General features: G+C 38.0%; 1 protein-coding gene and 1 pseudogene across 5 annotated transcripts in view; one reads left to right on the top strand and one right to left on the bottom strand.

The window, feature by feature from the left end:
• The window catches only part of ARHGAP24 (Rho GTPase activating protein 24), a 434,153-nt gene extending 413,222 nt beyond the window's left edge, over positions 1-20,931 (top strand). For all 5 annotated transcript variants that reach the window (XM_031024193.2, XM_006729741.3, XM_081812191.1 and 2 more), the window contains 4 exons: positions 2,617-2,690; positions 6,154-6,275; positions 15,850-16,927; positions 20,184-20,931. In XM_031024193.2, coding sequence (XP_030880053.2) covers positions 2,617-2,690; positions 6,154-6,275; positions 15,850-16,927; positions 20,184-20,427 — 1,518 coding nt within the window. In that variant the 3' untranslated portion in view covers positions 20,428-20,931. The remainder of the gene's footprint in view (positions 1-2,616; positions 2,691-6,153; positions 6,276-15,849; positions 16,928-20,183) is intronic.
• LOC102735242 (small ribosomal subunit protein uS15 pseudogene) lies at positions 7,610-8,147 on the bottom strand (annotated as a pseudogene).
• Positions 20,932-21,236: the final 305 nt, after the last annotated feature.

Raw genomic sequence — 21,236 nt, 5'->3', positions numbered from 1 at the left:
ATGGGTCCTGCTATACATGGATTTTTTGCAGTGCAGTACTATAAATGTATTTTCTCTTCCTTATGATTTTCTTTTTTTTTTTTTTTTTTTTTTAAAGGTTTTATTTATTTGACAGAGAGAAAGACAGCCAGAGAGGGAACACAAGCAGGGGGAGTGGGAGAGGGAGAAGCAGGCTTCCCGCGGAGCAGGGAGACTCATGCGGGGCTCGATCCCAGGACTCTGGGATCATGACCCGAGCCGAAGGCAGACGCTTAACGACTGAGCCACCCAGGCGCCCCTTCCTTATGATTTTCTTAATCTTTTCTTTTCTCTAGCTTACTTTATTGTAAAAATACAGCATATAATGCATAAAACATACAAAATATTTGTTAATCAACTGTTTATGTTATCAGTAGGGGTTCCAGTCAACAACAGGCTATTAGTAATTGAGTTTTGGGGGAGTCAAAAGTTATTCATGGATTTTCGAGTTGGGGGGATTGGTGCCCTTCACCCCCACATTACTCAGGGTCAACTGTATTCTCAAGAGTTGTGCAACCACTACCAAAATCTAATTTTAGAATATTTAGCACATTTCCATCATCCTATAACAAACGCCATATCTCTTCCCCAGGCCCCACCTTCCCTAGCTCTTGGCAACTACTAATCTCTTTCTGTATCTATAGACTTGTGTATTTTGGCTATTTCATATAAATGGAATCATTCAGTACATTGTCTTCTGTGACTGGCTTCTTTCGCTGTTTCCAAGGTTCATCCACACTATACCACATACATTTAGTATTTCATGCCATTTATTTATTTATTTATTTATTTATTTATTTATTTATTTATCCATCCATTCATCAGTTGTAGCACATGTGTGTTGTTTCTGTTGTTTGACTATTATTAATAATGCTGCTGTGAATATTCACGTGCAAAGTTTTGCATGGATATATGTCTGCATTTCTCCTGGGTATATACCTAGAAGGCAGAATTGCTGGGCCATATGTAATTCTGTGTTTCTGAAAGAGGCTCCGTCATTTTAAATTCCCACCAACAATGTGTGCAGATTCCAACGTCTCCACATTTTTGCCAACGCTTGTTATCTCTCCTTTTTACCATAGCCATCCTAATGTAAGTAAAGTGAGATCTCATTGAGCTTGAGTTGCATTTCTCTGATGGTTAATGATGTTAAACATTTTTCCATGTACTTATTGGCTCTTCACATATTTTCTTTGGAAAAACATCTCTTCAAATCATTTTCCCATTTTTAATTGGGTTGTTTGTCTTATTATCAAGTTGTGAGAGTTCTTTATAGTTTAGATTATAAACCTCTTATCAGATATATGATTTGATTTGCAAATATTTCTCCCATTCTATAGGTTGTCTCTTCAGGTTTTTTTAAAGATTTATTTATTTATTTTAGAAGGGGGGGCAGAGAGAGGGAATTTCAAGCAGACTCCCTGCTGAGCACAGAACCCGATGCCAGACTCCCATGACCCTGAGATCATGACCTGAGCCAAAATCAAGAGTCGGACACTCAAATGACCGAGCCACCCAGGTGCCCCAAGTCTCTTCAGTTTTTTGATAGTGTCCTTTCAAGCACGAAAGTTTTTAATTGCAACGAAGTCCAATTTATCTATTTTTCTTTTGTCACTTGTGCTTTTAATGTCATATCTAAGAAGTCTTTAACCAAGCTCACCAGGATTTATTCCTGTATTTTCTTGTAAGACTTTTGTAACATTAACTCTTACATTTAGGTCTGTGATCCATTTTGAGTTAATTTTGGCTTATGATATGAGGAAAGATCCAACTGCATCCTGTGGCATGTGGATATCCAGTTGTCTCAGAACCATTTGTTGGAAAGACTCTTGTTTCCTCCACTGGATTTTCTTGGCACTCTTGTTGAAATTGCTGCCTATTTTTATAAATGAAGTTTTACTTTGTTATGTAATATCGTCTGTGGCTGCTTTTGTACCACAACAGGAGAGTTGAGTAGTTGAGACAGAGACCATATGTCCCAGAATGCTTGCAATGTTTACCATCTGGCCTTTTTCAGGAAGAAGAACACATTAGATTACATTATCCATTAGCTTTTCTGGGACCATTTACATTTTAGAAGTCCTACAATGAGAAGAACCCAAGCAATTAATCCATTTGCGAAATGTCCTGGAAGAGCAGGCTTTTCGTTCTCCATCCCACCCCAAACAGTGTATCCTAGACATGGCCTATCTTAGAGACTTATTTGCCAGTAGATGTGTATTTGTCTCTGTTTTGGGCATGCCAGAAATGGGAAAGATCCTCACTACATTAAGGCTACTTTTTTCCCCAAATAACCTTATTATAAATGAGGCTATCTTCCCTTTTTAGTCAACTGTGAGCAAGTATTAAAAATGTTAAAAAGGCTTCACTTAACATCTGTTTCTCCACAAATTGTACTTATGGAAATATTTGAAATACTTTTTTCACATCTTTGAAAATATTTGTGAAATGCTCTCTAATAGTGGCAAGTTTTCAGGACAGGATTCTTCACTGATGATATGTGAAACTACTGAAAAAAACTGTATACCCATTTTTTATTTGCTTTAATTCCAAGGCCAACGCTTAGATAACATTCATTCTCTATTTCTTTTTACTCAGGGTGTTAAGGAATTAGCAAAGCAGGTGAAGAGTTTGCCAGTGGTCAATTACAACCTCCTGAAGTATATTTGCAGGTAAGAATTGTCCTAAAGACAAAACTAAATGGAACAAGACAATATATAACCTAATACTAAGTTACTTTTGACCATGAATAAAATCACTGAACTGTTCTGAGCTCTAGTGTTGATCTCTATAAAATTAAGAGGTTTGACAAGATGATCTCAAAGGTTTCTTTGAGCGCTGAAATTGCTCGATTTTTGCCATTTGCTGTTTCTGAGTCTCTCTTAGGTCTAATAAGAAGGATATGTTGCTTCAAACTTCCATCAGAGTTCTTTGTATATGTGCCATGTATCTTCGTTTAGAGGAGCATTTACCTCAGCATGAGAAAGACCAGTGGGGGGAGGGCCAGTTTCTATCACTGACTTCGTATGTGTCTGTATGCAATTTTCTTATTCTCTCTTAAGTGTCCTACTAGGTAAGAGTATTGAAAACACACATTTCACACAGTTGTTTTAACATTTAAATTATATTTTTTGATTGAATAAATATTATTTTCTATTTCCCTCTTACTTCAAGACTCATTGAAAAGACATTTTTATTCGATTCTGTTAGGACGATAATTGTGCCTGGTAAAGCTCTCACTCATGACCATATTTACCTATGGCCTGGGATGGTGTGTGCCATGACTGTGCCCCTGTTTTAAAAACCATATGATTTCACTCATATGCGGAATTTAAGAAACAAAACAAACAATCATGGGGGTGGGGGCGGGAAGAGAGAGGCAAACCAAGAAACAGACTCTTAACTATAGAGAACAAACTGATGATTACCAAAGGGGCGGCAGGTAGGGGATGGGTGACATAGGTAATGGGGATTAAGGAAGGCACTTGTTGAGGTGAGTTCCGGGTGTTGTATGGAAGTGCTGAATCACTAAATTGCACACCTGAAACTAATATTACACTGTATGTTAACTAACTGGAATTTAAATAAAAACAAAAAAAATAAAGACACCAAATATGTAAAATTGAAACATTAAATTTAAATAAAGAGATGATGATTGGCAATACAAGTCATTATAAGGTATCTTAAATCAAGCCTTTCAGTTTGTTTTTTAAATAATTCAAATTTTTAATTCAATGCAGTATTAACATTTGCATATACTTTTTGTATCATGATTAGATAAATGTTCAGCAGACTGGGAACTAAAATGCAATTTAAGACTAATGCCAGACAGGGCGCCTGGGTGGCTCAGAGGGTTAAGCATCTGCCTTGGGCTCAGGTCATGATCCCAGGGTCCTGGGATCGAGTCCCGCATCGGACTCCCTGTTCAGCAGGGAGCCTGCTTCTCCCTCTGCCTCTCTCTCTCTCTCTGTCTCTTATGAATAAATAAATAAAATCTTAAAAAAAAAAAAAGACTAATGCCAGACACTGTGGACCTCACTGTCAACTGTAACTGAGTAGGAATTCCAGAATCTCCTACTGTAGCTTTTTCTGGGAATGGTAGGAAGCAAATATGAGTTTAGGTTTCATAATTTGTTTTTTTAAAGATTTTATTTATTTATTTGAGAGAGAGAGAGAGAGAGAAACCCAGTGGGGAGAGGGGCAGAGGGAGAGACAGAAGCAGACTCCCCACTGAGCAGGGAGCCCAACATGGGGCTTGATCCCAGGACCCCGAGATCAAGACCTGAGCCAAAGGCAGCTGCCCAACCAACTGAGCCACCCAGGCACCCCAGGTTTCATATTTTAAAAAAGAAAGAAATAGTATCACTGATAACATAGATTCATTAACACATCAGGGTTCCAACCCAAGATTTTGAACTAATTCAAGCTGTTGTGGTAAATGAGAAAAGACATCCTCTTTAAGTAAAAGGGAAAAGACTTTTCCTTGTTCCGTATTACCCATCTTTATCTCCACAGTAGGAGAACTTCACTTCTCTTGAAACATTTAAGCAGACTTTTGGTTTCAGCTATTTCAAATAAGAAATTACACTGGTATGAGTTTTTGCCCTTCAGTTTTACTGTAGCTTAGCCCGTCTAACAGTAATGAATATGTGGAACAGGTGCCTTTCTTCAAAGTCATAGGGGAGTAGTCAAGAGCACAGACTCCAGAGTCAGACGATCTGGGTTCAAATCTCGGCTCTGCCACTTGTTACTTTTGTGCCCTTGGAGAATATTCTTAACCACTCTGGTGCCTCATGTGTCTCATCTGTAAAATGGAGATAGTCATAGTATTTACTTCACAGAGTTGCTTTGAGAATTTAGTAAGTTAGTGCAATGACTGACACATAAAATATATTATTTTAAATAATAATAAGTTCTCTTATTTTGCTTAGCATAATACACTCTAGCTTCATCCATGTTGTTGCAAATGACAAGATTTCATTCTTTTTGATGGCTGAGTAATAGTCTGTTGTGTATATATATCTATATGGTATATATATCTTCTTTATCCATTCTTCTATGCTAAGTGAAATAAGTCAATCAGAGAAAGACAAATACCATATGTTTTCACTCATATGTGGAATTAAAGAAACAAACAGATGAACATAGGGGAAGGAGAGGGAAAAAAAGAGAGAGAGGGAAGCAAACCATAAGAGACTCTTAACTATAGAGAACAAGCTGAGGTTTGATGGAGGGGAGGTGGGTGGGGGATGGGCTAAATGAGTGATGGATATTAAGGAGGGCACTTATTGTGATGAGCACTGGGCGTTATATGTGAGTGATGAATCATTAAATCCTACTGTATGTTAACTAACTAGAATTTAAATAAAAATTTGAAATAAAAAAATAAGTAAATAAAACCAAGTGAAAAAGTAATAAGTTCTTTTTTATTTTTTCATCACTTCCACTTTGTCTCATCAGTACAATTAGTAAACCATGAAATCTAGAAATGAAGAGGGGCTGGGGAATGAAAAATGGCTGAAAGACTACAAAAACAATCCCTCCTACTAAAATCATTTGGGGAAAAGTCTATTGCACGCTTCTTATTCTTTAGCACCTAATAAATTGAAAAAATTGTGCTTATATTAGTTTTTCATATTGGTAGAACTAAGGTTTTAATTTAAACCATGTTTGATATCATTTTTTAATAGACTATAAATTTGAAGCTCACAAATTACTCAATAAAGAGGGTTGATTCCTCTTTTCTGAAATAAAGGATTGTACCGGATGATCTTATTTATAGTTCTCAAATTGAATATACATATAAATTAAATGTTTTCTTTGAGGATTGAAAGAAAATCCATATTCTTGAATCTCATGTCCATATTAACATCCAAATACACCTGTTTCTGTGATTGACAGAGGAAACCAAGCTAAGCCAGGCCAGAGATATTTGATATGATCCCTCAAGTTTGATCCTTAATCATTTGCAATATATTTTCCCCACATTTGACTGAGAGATGTTTGAATTTCTAAATAATTTTGTGTCCATAATTGTATTTGAACATATTCTAGTTAATAAATTCCCCAATAACCCACTTTCTTCCACTGACAAATTTGATACCATTGTTTTGTTCATGTTCTTATACCCAACAGGTTCTTGGATGAAGTACAATCCTATTCTGGAGTTAACAAAATGAGTGTGCAGAACTTGGCCACTGTCTTTGGCCCTAATATCCTGCGCCCCAAAGTGGAAGATCCTTTGACCATCATGGAGGGTAAGTAAATGATTATCTTACATCCTCATCAAGAGAGCAATCAACTGTCTTTTGTTTGTTTGTTTTGTTTTTTCTAAAGTTTATTTATAATCTCTATACCCAATGTGGGGCTCAAACTCACAACCCCAAGATCAAGAGTCACATGCTCTGCTGCCTGAGCCAGCTAGGCAATCCCAATCAACTGTCTTTTGTTTGGTATGAACCTATTCTCTTCTGAGGAAACTAGGGAAATAAGTAACTCCATGGTAACTTCATTTATTGACCCAAGTCCTTCAAGTGCAAAAAACTTCTCTCTGGAAGTCAGGCATTTTTTTTAGTTTTCTAAAGAAAATAATTTACTAAAAGATTCCTCAGTAGCCTTACAAGAATAAATCAGCTGTAAAGTATTATGCAAGAACTAGAAAAACCAGTTCACTTTTTGAGCCCCATTCAATCTTCAGAAAATTCAAAAAGTAACTATCTTAAGTTAATATAGTTTTATTAATTTTGGTTTTGACTAATTTCAAGAAGCAGAAAAATATGGTCTTCTGTAAGATTATGCTACTTATTAAACTGTGGTTTGAAACATGAATTGTTTTCTAGATTATAAAATGCCTCGAATTATTTTCCACACTGAACTTCTACTTCTGTTTGTTTCCAGTAGGCCTTACTGCTTGAATACCTTTCTTACCTATGGCCATTAGTGGTACCATTGTTTTCTACAAACTGGATGAATTGAACATTTAAGAATTTAATAAGGAAGAGGGGAGGAGAAAGAAAACGAGTCATTTTAGTTTCACCCTGAGCTTATTTAGAACAAAATATACTCCTGATACTGTTCCTTTCTTGAAAATTCTACAATTTTTATTCCTCTATGTCTTATGAGACAGAGAGAAAGCTTTTAAGAGTTTGCCTGCATCAACTCAGCTTCATTTCCTTGTCAGATATTTAGGGCAATAACAAGTGAACTTCAGATTTGAGGCAATAAGTTAGTTGGCCCAGAAAACTTAATTTATTTTGGAAGAGTTTAGCAGACATTAGAAGATATAAAATGTGAAGCTATAAGAAGCTTACCAGTACTTTAGTCTATAGTTTTCTAAAACCTTTTTTTATTATAAAATAGAAGGCATATGATAATGAAAACCACCAATAACACACACACATACACATCTTAATGAATTTATATAAGACAAATACTCTAGAAATCACCACCCAGGTCAAGAAATATAACTTTTTTAGGCATCCCAAAAGTCTGGCTCTGTGTCCTGTTCCTCCATCTTACTCCCCCACTTACTTATAACTCTATTTTACTACACAGACATTTGTATCAATCACTTCCTTGCATTTCTTTATAGTTTTTTTTTTTTTTCTAGTTAGACAATGATTTTATTGCTTGAGTACATGGTCAAATTTATGCGACCAGGGCAGAGGCTGTGGATGACTCGTATTTCCAATTGGGGGGGAGGACTCGCTTAGTCTTATAATGCCGAGCCAACCGGTGAATACGGCTCTCGATCAGAATCAGTCGGAATTTAGCATCCTTGTCCTTTCTGTTCCTCTCAAGATGCTTTCGAACAGCAACAGCTTTCTTAATCAAATGGTAATGATCCTCAGGAAGATCAGGAGCAAGTCCTTTGGACTTAAGAATTCTCAAGATTTTATTGCCTGTCACAAAACGTACTTGTGCAACACCATGGGAGTCTCTCAAGATCACACCGATTTGTGAGGGAGTCAGGCCCTTCTTGGCCAGTTTGTAGATCTGCTCCTTCACGTCGTCAGACGCCAATTTCAGCCAGGTGGGGACGCTGCGGCGGTAAGACAGAGCCGACTGGGACAGGCCCTTCCCGGGAGCGTGCATGCGACCCATGATGGCGGCGGTCAGGCAGCGAAAAAGAGCGCATTTCTTTATAGTTTTATCAACCAAATAGATTTCCTAGGCATTATATTTAATCTTTACTCTTATTTTATTTGTTGTTTTTTAACGTCTTTGGCCCTAATATCCTGACTTCAGGAACATATAAAAAGGATAATAAACCAACACCAGTGGGTTTTAATCCCAGGAAGGCAAACTTGGTAGCCATTTAAAAATTGATGTAATTCTGGGGCACCTGGGTGGCTCAGTCGGTTGAGCGGCTGCCTTCAGCTCAGGTCATGATCCCAGGGTCCCGGGATCGAGCTCTGCATCAAGCTCCCTGCCCAGCAGAGAGCCTGCTTCTCCCTCTTCCTCTGCTGCTCCCTCTGCTTGTGCTCTCTCTCTCTGTCAAATAAATAAAATCTTTTTAAAAAATAAATAAAAATCAATGTAATTCACCATATTGACAACATTTTTTTTTAAAAAAATCCTCTCTGTGAATAAAAAAAACTATTTTACAAAATCTAACACCATTCATGATAAAGGCTGTTAGCAAATTAGAAATAAAAGGAACTTAACAAAGGTCATCTATAAAAAATTTAGTTATAGTATTATACTTAGTGGTGAAAGACGGAATGCTTTCCCCCCTAAGATTGGGCATAAGGTAAGATTGCCTACTTCTGGCACTTCGACTGTACTAGAAATCCTAGCCAGTGTGATAAAGTATCAAGAAGGAATTAAAGGCATACAAATTAGGAAGTTGTAAAACTCTGTTTATTCACAGACAACATGATAATTTATGTAGAAAATTCTAGAAAATCTACAAGGAAAGCTACTGTAACTAATAAGTTAACTTATCAAGGTCATATGATACAATGTCAATTTATACAAATTCATTGTATTTCTATACACTAACATTGAACAATTGGAAATTGAAATAAAAAATATAATTTTAGAACAACACTTACAAATATCAAAAATTAGGGTTAAATTTAAGAAAATATGCACAAGATATATATCCTGAAAACTACTAAACATTTATGAAAAAAAACTATGTAAATGGGCAAATATACTATGTTCATCAATTAGAATAGTCAAAATCAATGAGCTATTAATTTTCCTAAAGTGTACCTATAGTATCAACATAATTCTCAAAAATATTACAGAAAAAATTTTATTTGTAGAAATTGACAATCTGTTTATAAAACTTACATGGAAATTAAAATTATCTAGAATAGTCAAAACAATTTGAAAGGGAAAAGGAAAGTTGAAATATACTACTTGATTTAAGACTTAATATAATGCCACAAATAATCAAGGTAGTATGCTATCAATATAGAGATAGACATATAGATCGATGTAATAGAAAAGAGAGTCCAGAAGTAGACCCACACATGTCATCATTTGTTTGTGACATATGTGCCAAGTTAGTTCAGTGGGAAAAGGGTAGTCATTTCAACAAATGATACTTGAAAAATTGCATGTTTAAAAATTCTCTATCCTTACTTCACATCACTCAGAAAATTAAGTTGAAATGGATCATAGACCTAAATGTAAGAGCTAAAAGCATAAAACTTAGAGAGGAAAACATAGGAGAAAAAAACCTTAGACTTACTAGGACACAAAAATCTCTAACCATAAAAAAAATTGATAAGTTGTACTTCATCAAGATATCCTTAAGAGAACAGGGCGCCTGGGTGGCTCAGATGGTTAAGCATCTGCCTTCGGCTCAGGTCATGATCCCAGGATCCTGGGATCAAGTCCCGCATCAGGCTCCCTGCTCGGAAGGGGGCCTGCTTCTTCCTCTCCCTCTGCTGCTCCCCCTGCTTGTGCTCTTTCGCTCTCTCTGTCAAATAAATAAATAAAATCTTTAAAAAAAAAAAAAAGATATCCTTAAGAGAACAAAAAGGCCAGCCATGGAAATGGGAAATATGTTATGAATCAAATATTAAAGAATTAAAGAATTTGTTTTAAAGATATATAAATAACTCATACAAATAATAGGACAGTGAATCCAACAAAAAATTGGGTGAAAGATCTGAATTAGACATTTCATCAAAGATAAACAAATAGCTGGGGCGCCTGGGTGGCTCAGTCGTTAAGCGTCTGTCTTTGGCTCAGGTCATGATCCCGGGGTCCTGGGATCGAGCTTCATTTTGCAAAGTTGGGTAGCTTCATATAAACTTAATCATTTACTAGCCATAAGACCAAACAGAGCAGTGTGCTAAGTATTTACCCATATATAAAGAAAATATATGTTCACCCAAAGCTTTTAGTCAAATGTTCATATCTTTATTTCATAATAGCTCCAACCTGAAAACAGACCAATTGTCTATCAATCAGTGAATAGATAAACAATTTTTGGTACATTCATAAAATCGTATACTACTCAGCAATAAAAAGAATGAACTATTTGATACATCCAACAATATGGATAAATGTCAAATGTATTACGCTCAGTGAATAATGCCTAGACACAAAAGACTTCATACTGTATAATTCCATTTATATGAAATTCTAGAAAAAGAAAAACTATAGTGTTAGAAAGCAGATGAGTGATTATCATGGTTGGGAGGTGAGGGTAGGGAATTGGCTACAAATAGGCACAAGGGAATTGTCTATTTCATGATTAGATGGAAACATCCAGGACTGTCATTTGTCAAAGTTCATGATATAACTTACAAACATCTGTACATGTACAAAATTACACACGTATAAGGTTATTCGCTGCAAAAATACAAATCAAAACTACATTTCATAGAAGGCTGTCATATATGTCTGTGTATATGTATTTTATTTTATTTTATTTATTTTTTTTTTATTATGTTTTGTTAGTCACCATACTGTGTAAGTGTATTTTAAAGTGCCTAGGTACCTTTAAAGGAAAATTGAATTCTTATCCAATTCTTATGAAGAAGTGCCTATAATGTGATTTTTAAATTCAACCTTTGTAAAAGTATACAGGCGAGGGGGGATTTCAGGATCCATGTAGTGCAGTGGGACCCCCAAAGCTGCTTGGACTCTTCAGAATGGGCTGGTGATTATAACCACTCTGACCTCATTATTTGGGCTTCATGTTATTCATTAGCAGCCCAAGAAAGAAAATGACAGAGAAGAGGAAATAAAAAGTGAAAAAGAGTATATAGCAACACATACTTCATCATTACTAAGCTAGTCTGTCCTAAAAAGATATAAAAATTGAAACAAAGTCCCTTTGCAAGAACTATTGCCATTTATTATTCTGGATATTAGATGAAAGCAAAGCCTCCCAAGGTAGAAAAGAGAGATTTCTAGATCGCTGGGGCCCTGACAGTCACTCTATAATTATGGCAGGTAACTTAGTCATGACTGTTCACAGACTCATCGTGGAGATCTTGGGAATGTCACTCTTCAATTAATTAAATGCCCTGCATAGTTCACAGCCGTGGTGAGAAGTAGTGATGCTTCAAATGTTAATATTCCAGTGATGGGGAAAAGCTCCATTTTCCCAAAGTACTAGACAGAGTCATATATAATAGAGGCTGCTAATATTTGAAAGTGTGTCTGTCATATGAGCAAATAGTAAAATAGGACTAGTTCACATGTCTTCAAACAGTACATAACGACAGTGTTGACAGCCATTTTAACTACACTAACATCTTTTCATCAGATTCACTTCCACATGCACTGAAAATAGGATGACAAATTCAGAGGTAGCTAAAAAAAGGAAAGATGGATATATTATACCATTAATTTTTTTCAATCCTTTTTCTTCCACAACCTTGGTTCAATAAATAGATGTCTTTTATTTGGTTTCTTACTTAGAACAACCCCAAGTTTACTTGTTACTACTACAATTTAAATTCCAACAGCTGAAACATAATAGGACAGTGCATGCTCTGGAGGAAGAAGACAAAGTATGAAATTTCACCTTGGTCATTTATCATCTGTGTGGCCTTGAGCAAACAGCTTAACCTCTCTGAACCTCAATTTTCTCATCTGAAAAATTTTAAGTCCTATCTCACAGCCTTTTGAGAAAGTTAATTTAAAAGATGTAAGTGAAACATCTTCACCTAACACAGTGTTTCTCAAACTCCAACATACATAGGAATCATCTGGAGATATTAACATGCAAGTTCCCCGATTGAGAAGATCTGCAGTGGGTCCTGCAATTTAAAAGCTCCCAGGTGATATCAGTGCTACTATTCTGTTACTGCTGGTGTCATCCAGGAGCTCGTTAGAAATGTAAAATTTCATGCCCCACCCAATACATTTGAACAAAATCTCCAGGTAATTTGAACGAACATTAATGTTTGAGCAACACTGACCCAGCATCAGACCTGGCACATTGAAGATTTGTGATCTAAATATATTGTAAGTTTTGGATTATCACAGAAGTGTGCAGGATACAGATGGATTTAACATATTTTTTTCAGATTCAAAATTTGATTTGAATTACATTCAGAGTCAAATTTTGCCAACACATTGCTTTAAGCTAAAGAGTGGCCTCACCCCAGGTCAGGCCTCTACTCTCTGACAGCTACCCAATTAGTAGCTGCTTCCGGTAGAAATCTGCATTGTCAAAGCCCTTGTCATCATTTTCCCCACCATATCTCAATTTAAGTATTTTATATAGAAAGTACGCTTACTAACTAGAATTTAAATTGTTTTGCTATGTCTGTTTATTGGAGACTATTCCTAGGAGCTTTTAGCAACATCATATAAACCCAGTTAACACATCAAATTAGTATAGTTCAAGCCAAAGCAAAGATGATTGATGTTTGCATTAGCCTATACTGTTTTATTATGGGTACACGAATAAATGAATACGTAAGGAGTTTCTTGGGTTATTGAGGGGGGGAGGGGCTCCAAGTTAGGAAACTACTTGAGAAGCCTAGTTAGTGGTGGCAGCCAGTTTTAAGGGATAGGAGCTCAGCTTGAAAGGCAATGAGGAATATGTGAAAATATACTTGAGATTTCAGCTAATATGCCATAAAACCTGGTAAATCCATTGGTTTTTTAATAAATTACTGCTTTTATTAATGGATTAACTTTGTTATCCATTGTTGTCTGATTACTTCTGCTGTCTGAGATTCGTATTCATTTCTAATTCATACTTTACAGTGCATAGTGAAGATATGAGAATCAAATGGAAACCATAGTATTTTCATCTGTATAAGAGAATTATTTTCTTTCTCAAGGTATTTTCATCATTTAAAATGCCCAGCCTAATGCTTTGCTATTTCTTGTAGAGCAGGCCTGGTAGTAACAGATTCTCTCAGTTTTTGTTTATCTAGCAATGTCTTTATTTCCCCTCCATTTTGAAGCATAGGTTTGTTGGATATAGAATTCTTGCTCGACAGTCTTTCAACATTTTGAATATCTTGTCACATTACCTTCTGGCAATGAGAAATGATGAGAAATCAGCTGTTAATCTTACTAAGGATCCCTTATACATGAGTTGCTTCTCTCTGCTACTTTCAAGATTCTTTCTCTGTTTTTGGTTTAAGACAGCTTGACTATGATGGGTCTAAGTTTGGGTCCTTTTGCATTTACCTAGCTTGGAATTTGCTGATCTTTCTCGCTATACAGATCACGTTTTTCATCAAATTGAGACATTTCAGCAACTATTTCTTTAAATATTCTTTCTCCCCTGGACTCTCCTTCTGGGACTGCCATTAGGCATATGCTGGTAAACTTTATGGTGTCCCACAAGTATGTGAGGCTCTGTTTGTTTTTCTTCCTTCTTTTTCCTTTACGTTCCTCAGACTGGATAACCTCAGTTGACCTATTTTCAGGTATAACAATTCTTTCTTCTGCCTGCTCATATCTGCTGTTGATTCCCTCTACTGATTTTTTTTTTTCATTTCAACTTTTCAACTCCCGAATATCTATTTGTTTCATTTTTATACTTTCTGTCTCTTTATTGATTATAAAGTCTATTTGGTGAGACATTATTCTCACTTTCATCTGGTCTCTTTAGACATGGTTTCCTTTAGTTATTAGAACACATTTAAAATAGCTGATTTAAAGTCTTTGTCTAGTGAGTGTCCTGTCTGGGCTTCCTCAGAGTTTGTTTTTTTCCTGTGTATGGGCCATAATGTCTTTACTCTTTGCATGTCTCATAATTTTCATTGAAAACTGGACATTTTTAATAACATAATAATGTGAGAACTTTGGATATCAGGTCCTCCCCATCCTCAGGTTTGTTGTTTGTTTGGTGATTTATCTGGACTAATTCTATAAAGTCTGTACTTTTTGCCATATGTGGCCACTGAAGTCTATGCTTGGTTTGCTTGGTTGTCAACTAATTATTTGCAAAGATTTCCTTAAATTGCCTAGGCCAGTAAGTTTCCCATTTTTTTACCAAATGGCTCTGTATGCCCACCTTTGACATTCAGCCAGGTAGTTCAGAGCTCTGTAGTAGCCTTCAGTTTCTGCTTGTGCAGAGCCTCAAGATCAGCCAGAGGTCAGAGACTAGGGACTTAGTTCTTTCCTGAGCATGCATTCAGCTGTAGGCATGCACAAAACCCTAAACATGCCTGTAGTTTTCTAGATTCCCAGGAATAGATCCAAGCTTTTCAAAACCCCCCATGGAAATCACATTCCTCAGATTTTCCTTTTAAGCTTGTGGTTAGCCTATTATCTGTCCCAACTGTTACCCACTGCTTCTGGCAGCCATGATGTTAAACAAAAGAGCCCTCATTATTTTTGACAAATGCCCCTGAGAAAAATGCTCTTCACACTGGTCCAGTTCCTAGTCAGATCAAATAAAGACATGCATTGTGAGGGGGGTCTTCAAGGGAACCACCAAACAGGTCAAACAATGACAATACTCTGGGAATGGAGCTTTGGAATTCTAACTCTGTTCTGCCCATTGCAGGGGCTGCCAAGCTGCTGGTTCCCACTGTGACTGTGGGATATTAGTTTTCAAGGCTATTGCAAAGCTAGCGAGAAGAGGATGGGGACAAAGTTAAAACACCACAGAGTTTGCTGTTCTGAGTCAACCATTTTTCTTGGATAAACATTCTTCAGACTGTAACAAGCCTTTAGTTAATTTCCAGATTCCTACAAATGTTGATTCAGAATACTTTTGTCAGTTGCTTTTATGGAGAAGAGGATTTCTGAAGATCCTTATTATGCCATTCTGGCTCTTGTCACTTAAAATGCCTTGAGACTTTTGAATAGTGAATAAAAGCCATATGGAGTGTCATTATTGTGCTGCATTCGAAAGACAGACCATATATCCACCAGAGATCATCTAGGGTTCCATTAAGAAATGCCACTAAAATATCTTGGTGGTTTGAGGCAATTGTCAGATGAGAGATCACATTGACCTCCTCCTGAGGAAGACTTCTCATAATTAAATCTCAAACTTGCAGGTAATGGTGTATAATGATTAAAAGCCTATTCTTTGGAACTCGCTAACTCTGGTTTCAAGCCCTGTTTCTGCTCCTTAAGAGCTTTGTGACCTTGGTCAAGTTACTTAACATTTACAATACAACGATAATAACTACCTATTCATAGATTTGTTTTAAAATCCAACTAAACTAGCAAAAGGAAAGTGCTTGGGGCAGTTTGTGGCACATGGTAAATGCCCAAGAACTTCTAGCTTCTATTGCTATTATCGTCATTAAGAATATAGTTCAACACTACTGATAACAATGTTGAACGTTCATCTGATTGTGGTTCTGTAAGAGTCACTTTCGAGGTGGGAAATAAAACTATTTCACTCATACTACTGTGTTTCCGGTGCAATTGCAGGCACTGTGGTGGTCCAGCAGTTGATGTCAGTGATGATTGGCAAACATGATCGCCTCTTCCCCAAAGATGCAGAACTGCAAAGCAAACCCCAAGATGGAGTAAGCAACAACAACAATGAAATTCTGAAGAAAGCCACCATGGGTCAGCTACAGAACAAGGAGAACAATAATACCAAGGACAGTCCTGGTAGGCGGTGCTCTTGGGACAAGTCCGAGTCTCCCCAGAGAAGCGGCATGGATAATGGATCCCCCACAGCTCTACCAGGTAGTAAAACCAACAGCCCAAGGAACAGCGTTCACAAGCTGGATGTGTCTAGGAGCCCCCCTCTCATGGTCAAAAAGAATCCTGCCTTCAATAAGGGCAGTGGGATAGTCACCAATGGGTCCTTCAGCAGCAGTAATGCAGAAGGTCTGGAGAAAACCCAAACCACTCCCAATGGGAGCTTACAGGCCAGAAGGACCTCTTCCCTGAAGGGGTCTGGTACCAAAATGGGCACCCACAGTGTACAGAACGGAACGGTGCGAATGGGCATTTTGAACCCCGACGCTCTTGGGAGCCCCATGAACGGTCGCAGCATGAGCTGGCTGCCCAATGGCTATGTGACCCTGAGGGATAACAAGCAGAAAGAGCAAGCCGGAGAGTCAGGCCAGCACAACAGGCTCTCCACCTATGACAACGTCCATCAACAGTTCTCCATGATGAACCTTGATGACAAGCAGAGCGTCGACAGCGCCACCTGGTCCACTTCCTCCTGTGAAATCTCCCTCCCCGAGAATTCCAACTCCTGTCGCTCCTCCACCACCACCTGCCCAGAGCAAGACTTTTACGGGGCTAATTTTGAGGACCCTGTTTTGGATGGGCCCCCGCAGGACGACCTCTCCCACCCTGGGGACTATGAAAACAAGAGTGACCGGAGGAGTGTGGGAGGTCGAAGTAGTCGTGCCACCAGCAGCAGCGACAACAGTGAGACATTTGTGGGCAACAACACCAGCAACCACAGTGCACTGCACAGTTTAGTGTCCAGCCTGAAACAGGAGATGACCAAACAGAAGATAGAGTATGAGTCCAGGATAAAGAGGTGAGGAAAATCCAGAGCTCCTAGCTGCCGGAGAGGCTGCAACCGCCTCCTCCTGCAAGGATAGGTTTACACAGGAGGTTAAACATGCTGGCTCCAGAGCTAGAGACCCGAGTTCGAGTCCAGGCTTCCCCACTTATAAGCTGTGGGACTTGGGGAAAGTGGTCTATGAGCTTTCGGGTTCTTACTGTGAAAAACTGAAATATGAGTGGTTTTTACCTTAAAAGCATGTGAGAAATCACTGAGCGTTGTCCCTGGCACAGAATAGTTGCTCCATAATGCTATCTTCTGTTATTAAATGTGTGGGGTTGTGTTACGGACGGGGAAGGGGGGGTCTGGGGTAAATGGAAAGTAAGGAGACTATTTTCACTGATGGCAAGAGGATGAAATGAGGGTTAAGAAAAGGTGTCAAAAGAAACAGATCTTTTATTTTTTGTTCTTTTAATCGTTGAATGCTGGAGAGAGTGTCCGCTGTCCGCCGGGCTCAGCGCCAGGCCTTAAGGGTTCAGTGGTGAATAAAATAGACAAAAACTCAGCCCTCATGGAACCTGTTTCCATTCCACTGCAGAGACAGATCAAGAAGTAAAGTAGCTCAGATGCTGAGTGGAAGACTAACACAGGGACGAGGGGTAGGAAGCATTGGTGAGGTGTAAGGTCAACAGCAGCGACTGCTGGAAGGCGGTCACAGAGGAAGCCGTGCGGTTACCTGGGAGAAGAGCCAGTGGAAATGTCACGAGATGGGATGGGCAGGGGCCTCAGAGAGGGAACAGGGCCCAGTGACATAGGACCTTGGGGATCATTTTAAGTCTGGCTTTTATTCTGAGATTGGAGGTTTTTGAGAAGAGCGTTTGTATGGACAAGGGAAATTGTAGGATAAACAAGGAGCAAAAGCTATGAGTTATAAGGAAGCGATTATGCTAAACCCTAATTTATATCAGTTTATATCTTCTCATAAGATGACCAAGGTAGAAGTGTGCCTAACAACTTCTCCGGGGAAGCAACCGTAGCAGGATAAGGGGTGTTGGCCAAGTGTCCTGTGTTTACAGCGCCCCAACTGTCACATGTTCCGTGGACTTGAGAGGTGGGAATGGAGAATGGAGCCCAGGGCTCACAAACAGCACCTTGGGCCAGAAACCAGAATGTCCCTCCCCTGCATTTTCACCATGGTTACGGAAATTCTAAAACTGATGGTCTTTATGTTCTCCTTTCAGCTTAATGTAGGCGGGAGGACACTTAACTCTCAAGTAGGAGAAGGCTTAAGGCTCAGTTCAGCATGAAGCTGCCCCGCTGTGGTCTCCGCCCCAGTTTCAGGCTGTGTGGCTTTGTGGCCCTCCTGCTTCATGGGTGCTCCGGGGTCCTCAGAGGAGTGGATGTCAGTCTTTGTCCTGCTTCGGTAGCTGCATGCGTCCAGACCCCACATGGCTGCTTCTTTATCCATAAAGTTGGCTTCAATGTAATTTAATATGTGTGCCATCCATTAGTCAGTTATCAGGCTAAAAGATACAGATTTTCAAGAGCTTTGGTAAAGTAAATATAACCTAAAGTACTACTTATACATTAAGTTGAAAAATGACTTTCTTAGGAAGTAGTTTTTGTAAACCTTGCTGAAGAGAAACTTGGTTTGAATTTTTCTATATAATGCCAAGTGACAGGAGGTTTACAGAAGAAAAATGCCATCAGCTTATAAGGTAACTCTCATTTCTGAATGTAGTTTTTGGAACCACTGGCTATCAGAACTCTGAATTTCTGCCAGTACATGATGATAACTTAGCACTTAGCACTGGGAAGCAAGAGATAACACTTTAAACTTGTATTAACAGAGGGGAAAAAAAGCTATTCTGAATGGCTGCCAATGTACACATTCATTTGTGAGAACATTGGTGGCCTATTTATGTTCTGTGATCTATGGCACATTTCAGAGACTTTGAGAAAATAATGGAACTTTCCAGTAGAATGTCATCTTAGTGGGCCCTCCTCCTGTAGCATTCTTACCTGCCAGAGGGCTGGTCCCCTGCTGTACAACAAAGTGGGGCAGAGAAGCTGCCAGGGACCCAAGCCACAGAAATAGAAGAGGTTAACTGTTCTAGTTAATTTTTGATTGTTCCTATTTGCAATCATACATTTCTCTTTCAGTTTCTTTTAAACTCCATCCCTTAAAATATTGAAGTTAGACAAATTCATAGATAGGTGATATAGATAGATGATAGATAGATAGATAATACTTTGTTTAGTTATCAATCACCGATATGTGTTGTTTAGCTTTTAAACGTGTGAGTTTGATATTCTTTTACCCCCAAAATTAGTTTCTAACTTTACTGTGGAGAAATTTGTTTACATGATATCAATTATTTGACCTGGTAAAAACTATTCTCTTTTTACTCGTTTGGGGTTCTATATAGGACTAATAGATCAAGTCTGTTAGTCAAGTTGTTCAATCCTTCTACTTTTCTTCTAATTTCTATCAGATCTATAATTTCTGAGAAAGAAAAATCACCTAATATTATTATAGATTTATCAATTTCTCCTTATAATTTTGTTATATTTTATATTGAATAATGTGAGGCTAGACTACTGGGTGAATAAAAGTTCAGTATTGTTTATATCTCCGTGATGAACTGGTCCTTTTATCATTAAGTCATGGTCATCTTTAATGGTAATAATGCTTTTTGCTAAAAAAATCTCTTTCTTCTGATACTAATATTGCTATGCCACTTTTATTTTGATTAGTAACTTCCTGGCAGAAGAGACTTGAGCTACCTAGCAATGACATTTTCACTATCATTATTTTTCCTTTGATTGAAAGCAAATATGATGTCCTCTTTCTCTCCCAACTTTATCAGACTTCCCCTTTTCTTTTAGTGAAGCCAGCTTTATCTGAAATGACTCCAGGAAGCCCTGTGGTTTGGGTTGCCTCCTGCATCTGCCATTCTATGCTCCCTGACAATCAGCCTCTAGCTTCTCTGTGCTGACATTCATTCATTCACAATCAAACGACAATTAAGTGCTTCCAAGCGAGGTCCTAGGGGCTTCTTGTTAAAATGATAATAAATCATCCTAGCAAATAGAATGAATGAATGATTGAACAAATGAATAAAAATACATCTTTTAAATCATTAGACCTTGCTTTACTGATTTGCAAGGGCCCATTACAATTTCCTAAGCATTGTAGAGATAAGAGTTCAGAAAATACTTGTATCCCTGTCACGTTTCAAGTGAATAAAATCACTTTATCCTTTATTCCCTCCCTCACCCTATCTAGCTTAGAACAGCGAAACTTGACTTTGGAAACAGAAATGATGAGCCTCCACGATGAACTGGATCAAGAAAGGAAAAAGTTCACAATGATAGAAATCAAAATGCGAAACGCTGAGCGAGCAAAAGAAGATGCCGAGAAAAGAAATGACATGCTTCAGAAAGAAATGGAGCAGTTTTTTTCCACGTTTGGGGAGCTGACAGTGGAACCCAGGAGAACCGAGAGAGGAAACACAATATGGATCCAGTGAGCCCGCTTGCTCCCGCTGTCTCCGATGGATCTGGGAAGGGCTCTGGGGTTCTGGTGGGAACATTATCTGGGATCAGGTGCTGGTCCCCTGCTGTACAGTGCTCTAACTGGTGAAGGAATATCATTTACAGACATTACCCATCCATATCTGCAATGTGTACCAAAGTTATATCATGCCCCCTAATGCTACTGTCAAGTGTTACAACTGGATATGTGTATAGAGAGTAGTTTTTAAAAAGTAAACTAAAAATGAGAAGCATATCTCAAGAATTATTTTATTGCAAGTCTTGTATTTAAAATGTTAAATCAATACATTGTTGCAATTTAGCTTGCTTTCAAGCTTCACCCCTTGCACTTAACATAAGCTATTTTTGGCATTGTGTTATCATCAGCTTATTTTATAGATCGATATTTTTATTTCCCCTTTTGCTGAGGAAATGAAGATAAGCAGATATATAAATATATATAAATACGTATCAGATGAGTTATTAAAATCAAAAGAGTACTTTGTGGCTGTGCTGTTTGTGTTAACAGACCTCGCCATGACCAAGAAGAGAAATGTAAACGGTTTTATGAAATACAGTAGAATCACCAGGAACCTTCGATTTGCTCTTTAAATTCTTCCCTCGCCACTGCTCATTTTTTCTTTGTGAGGTGACTTGACACAGAGAATATTGGATTTTGTAAAAAAAGGCCCCTTCTCAAGGCCTGTTGTCTGCCTGGCCAGTCCCACAGATGCATGTCTCCTGTGCAGAATGCACTTAGAGAGGGAAATTGTACAAGCATTTAAGGAGTCACGCCATGAATTAC

The sequence above is a fragment of the Leptonychotes weddellii genome, chromosome 2 (genome assembly GCF_054177405.1).
Source record: "Leptonychotes weddellii isolate Sample4059 chromosome 2, ASM5417740v2, whole genome shotgun sequence".
In the NCBI taxonomy this organism is placed as follows: domain Eukaryota; kingdom Metazoa; phylum Chordata; class Mammalia; order Carnivora; family Phocidae; genus Leptonychotes; species Leptonychotes weddellii.
Note: the sequence above shows the minus strand (reverse complement) of the source record. Positions and strands in the feature narration are given on the sequence as shown.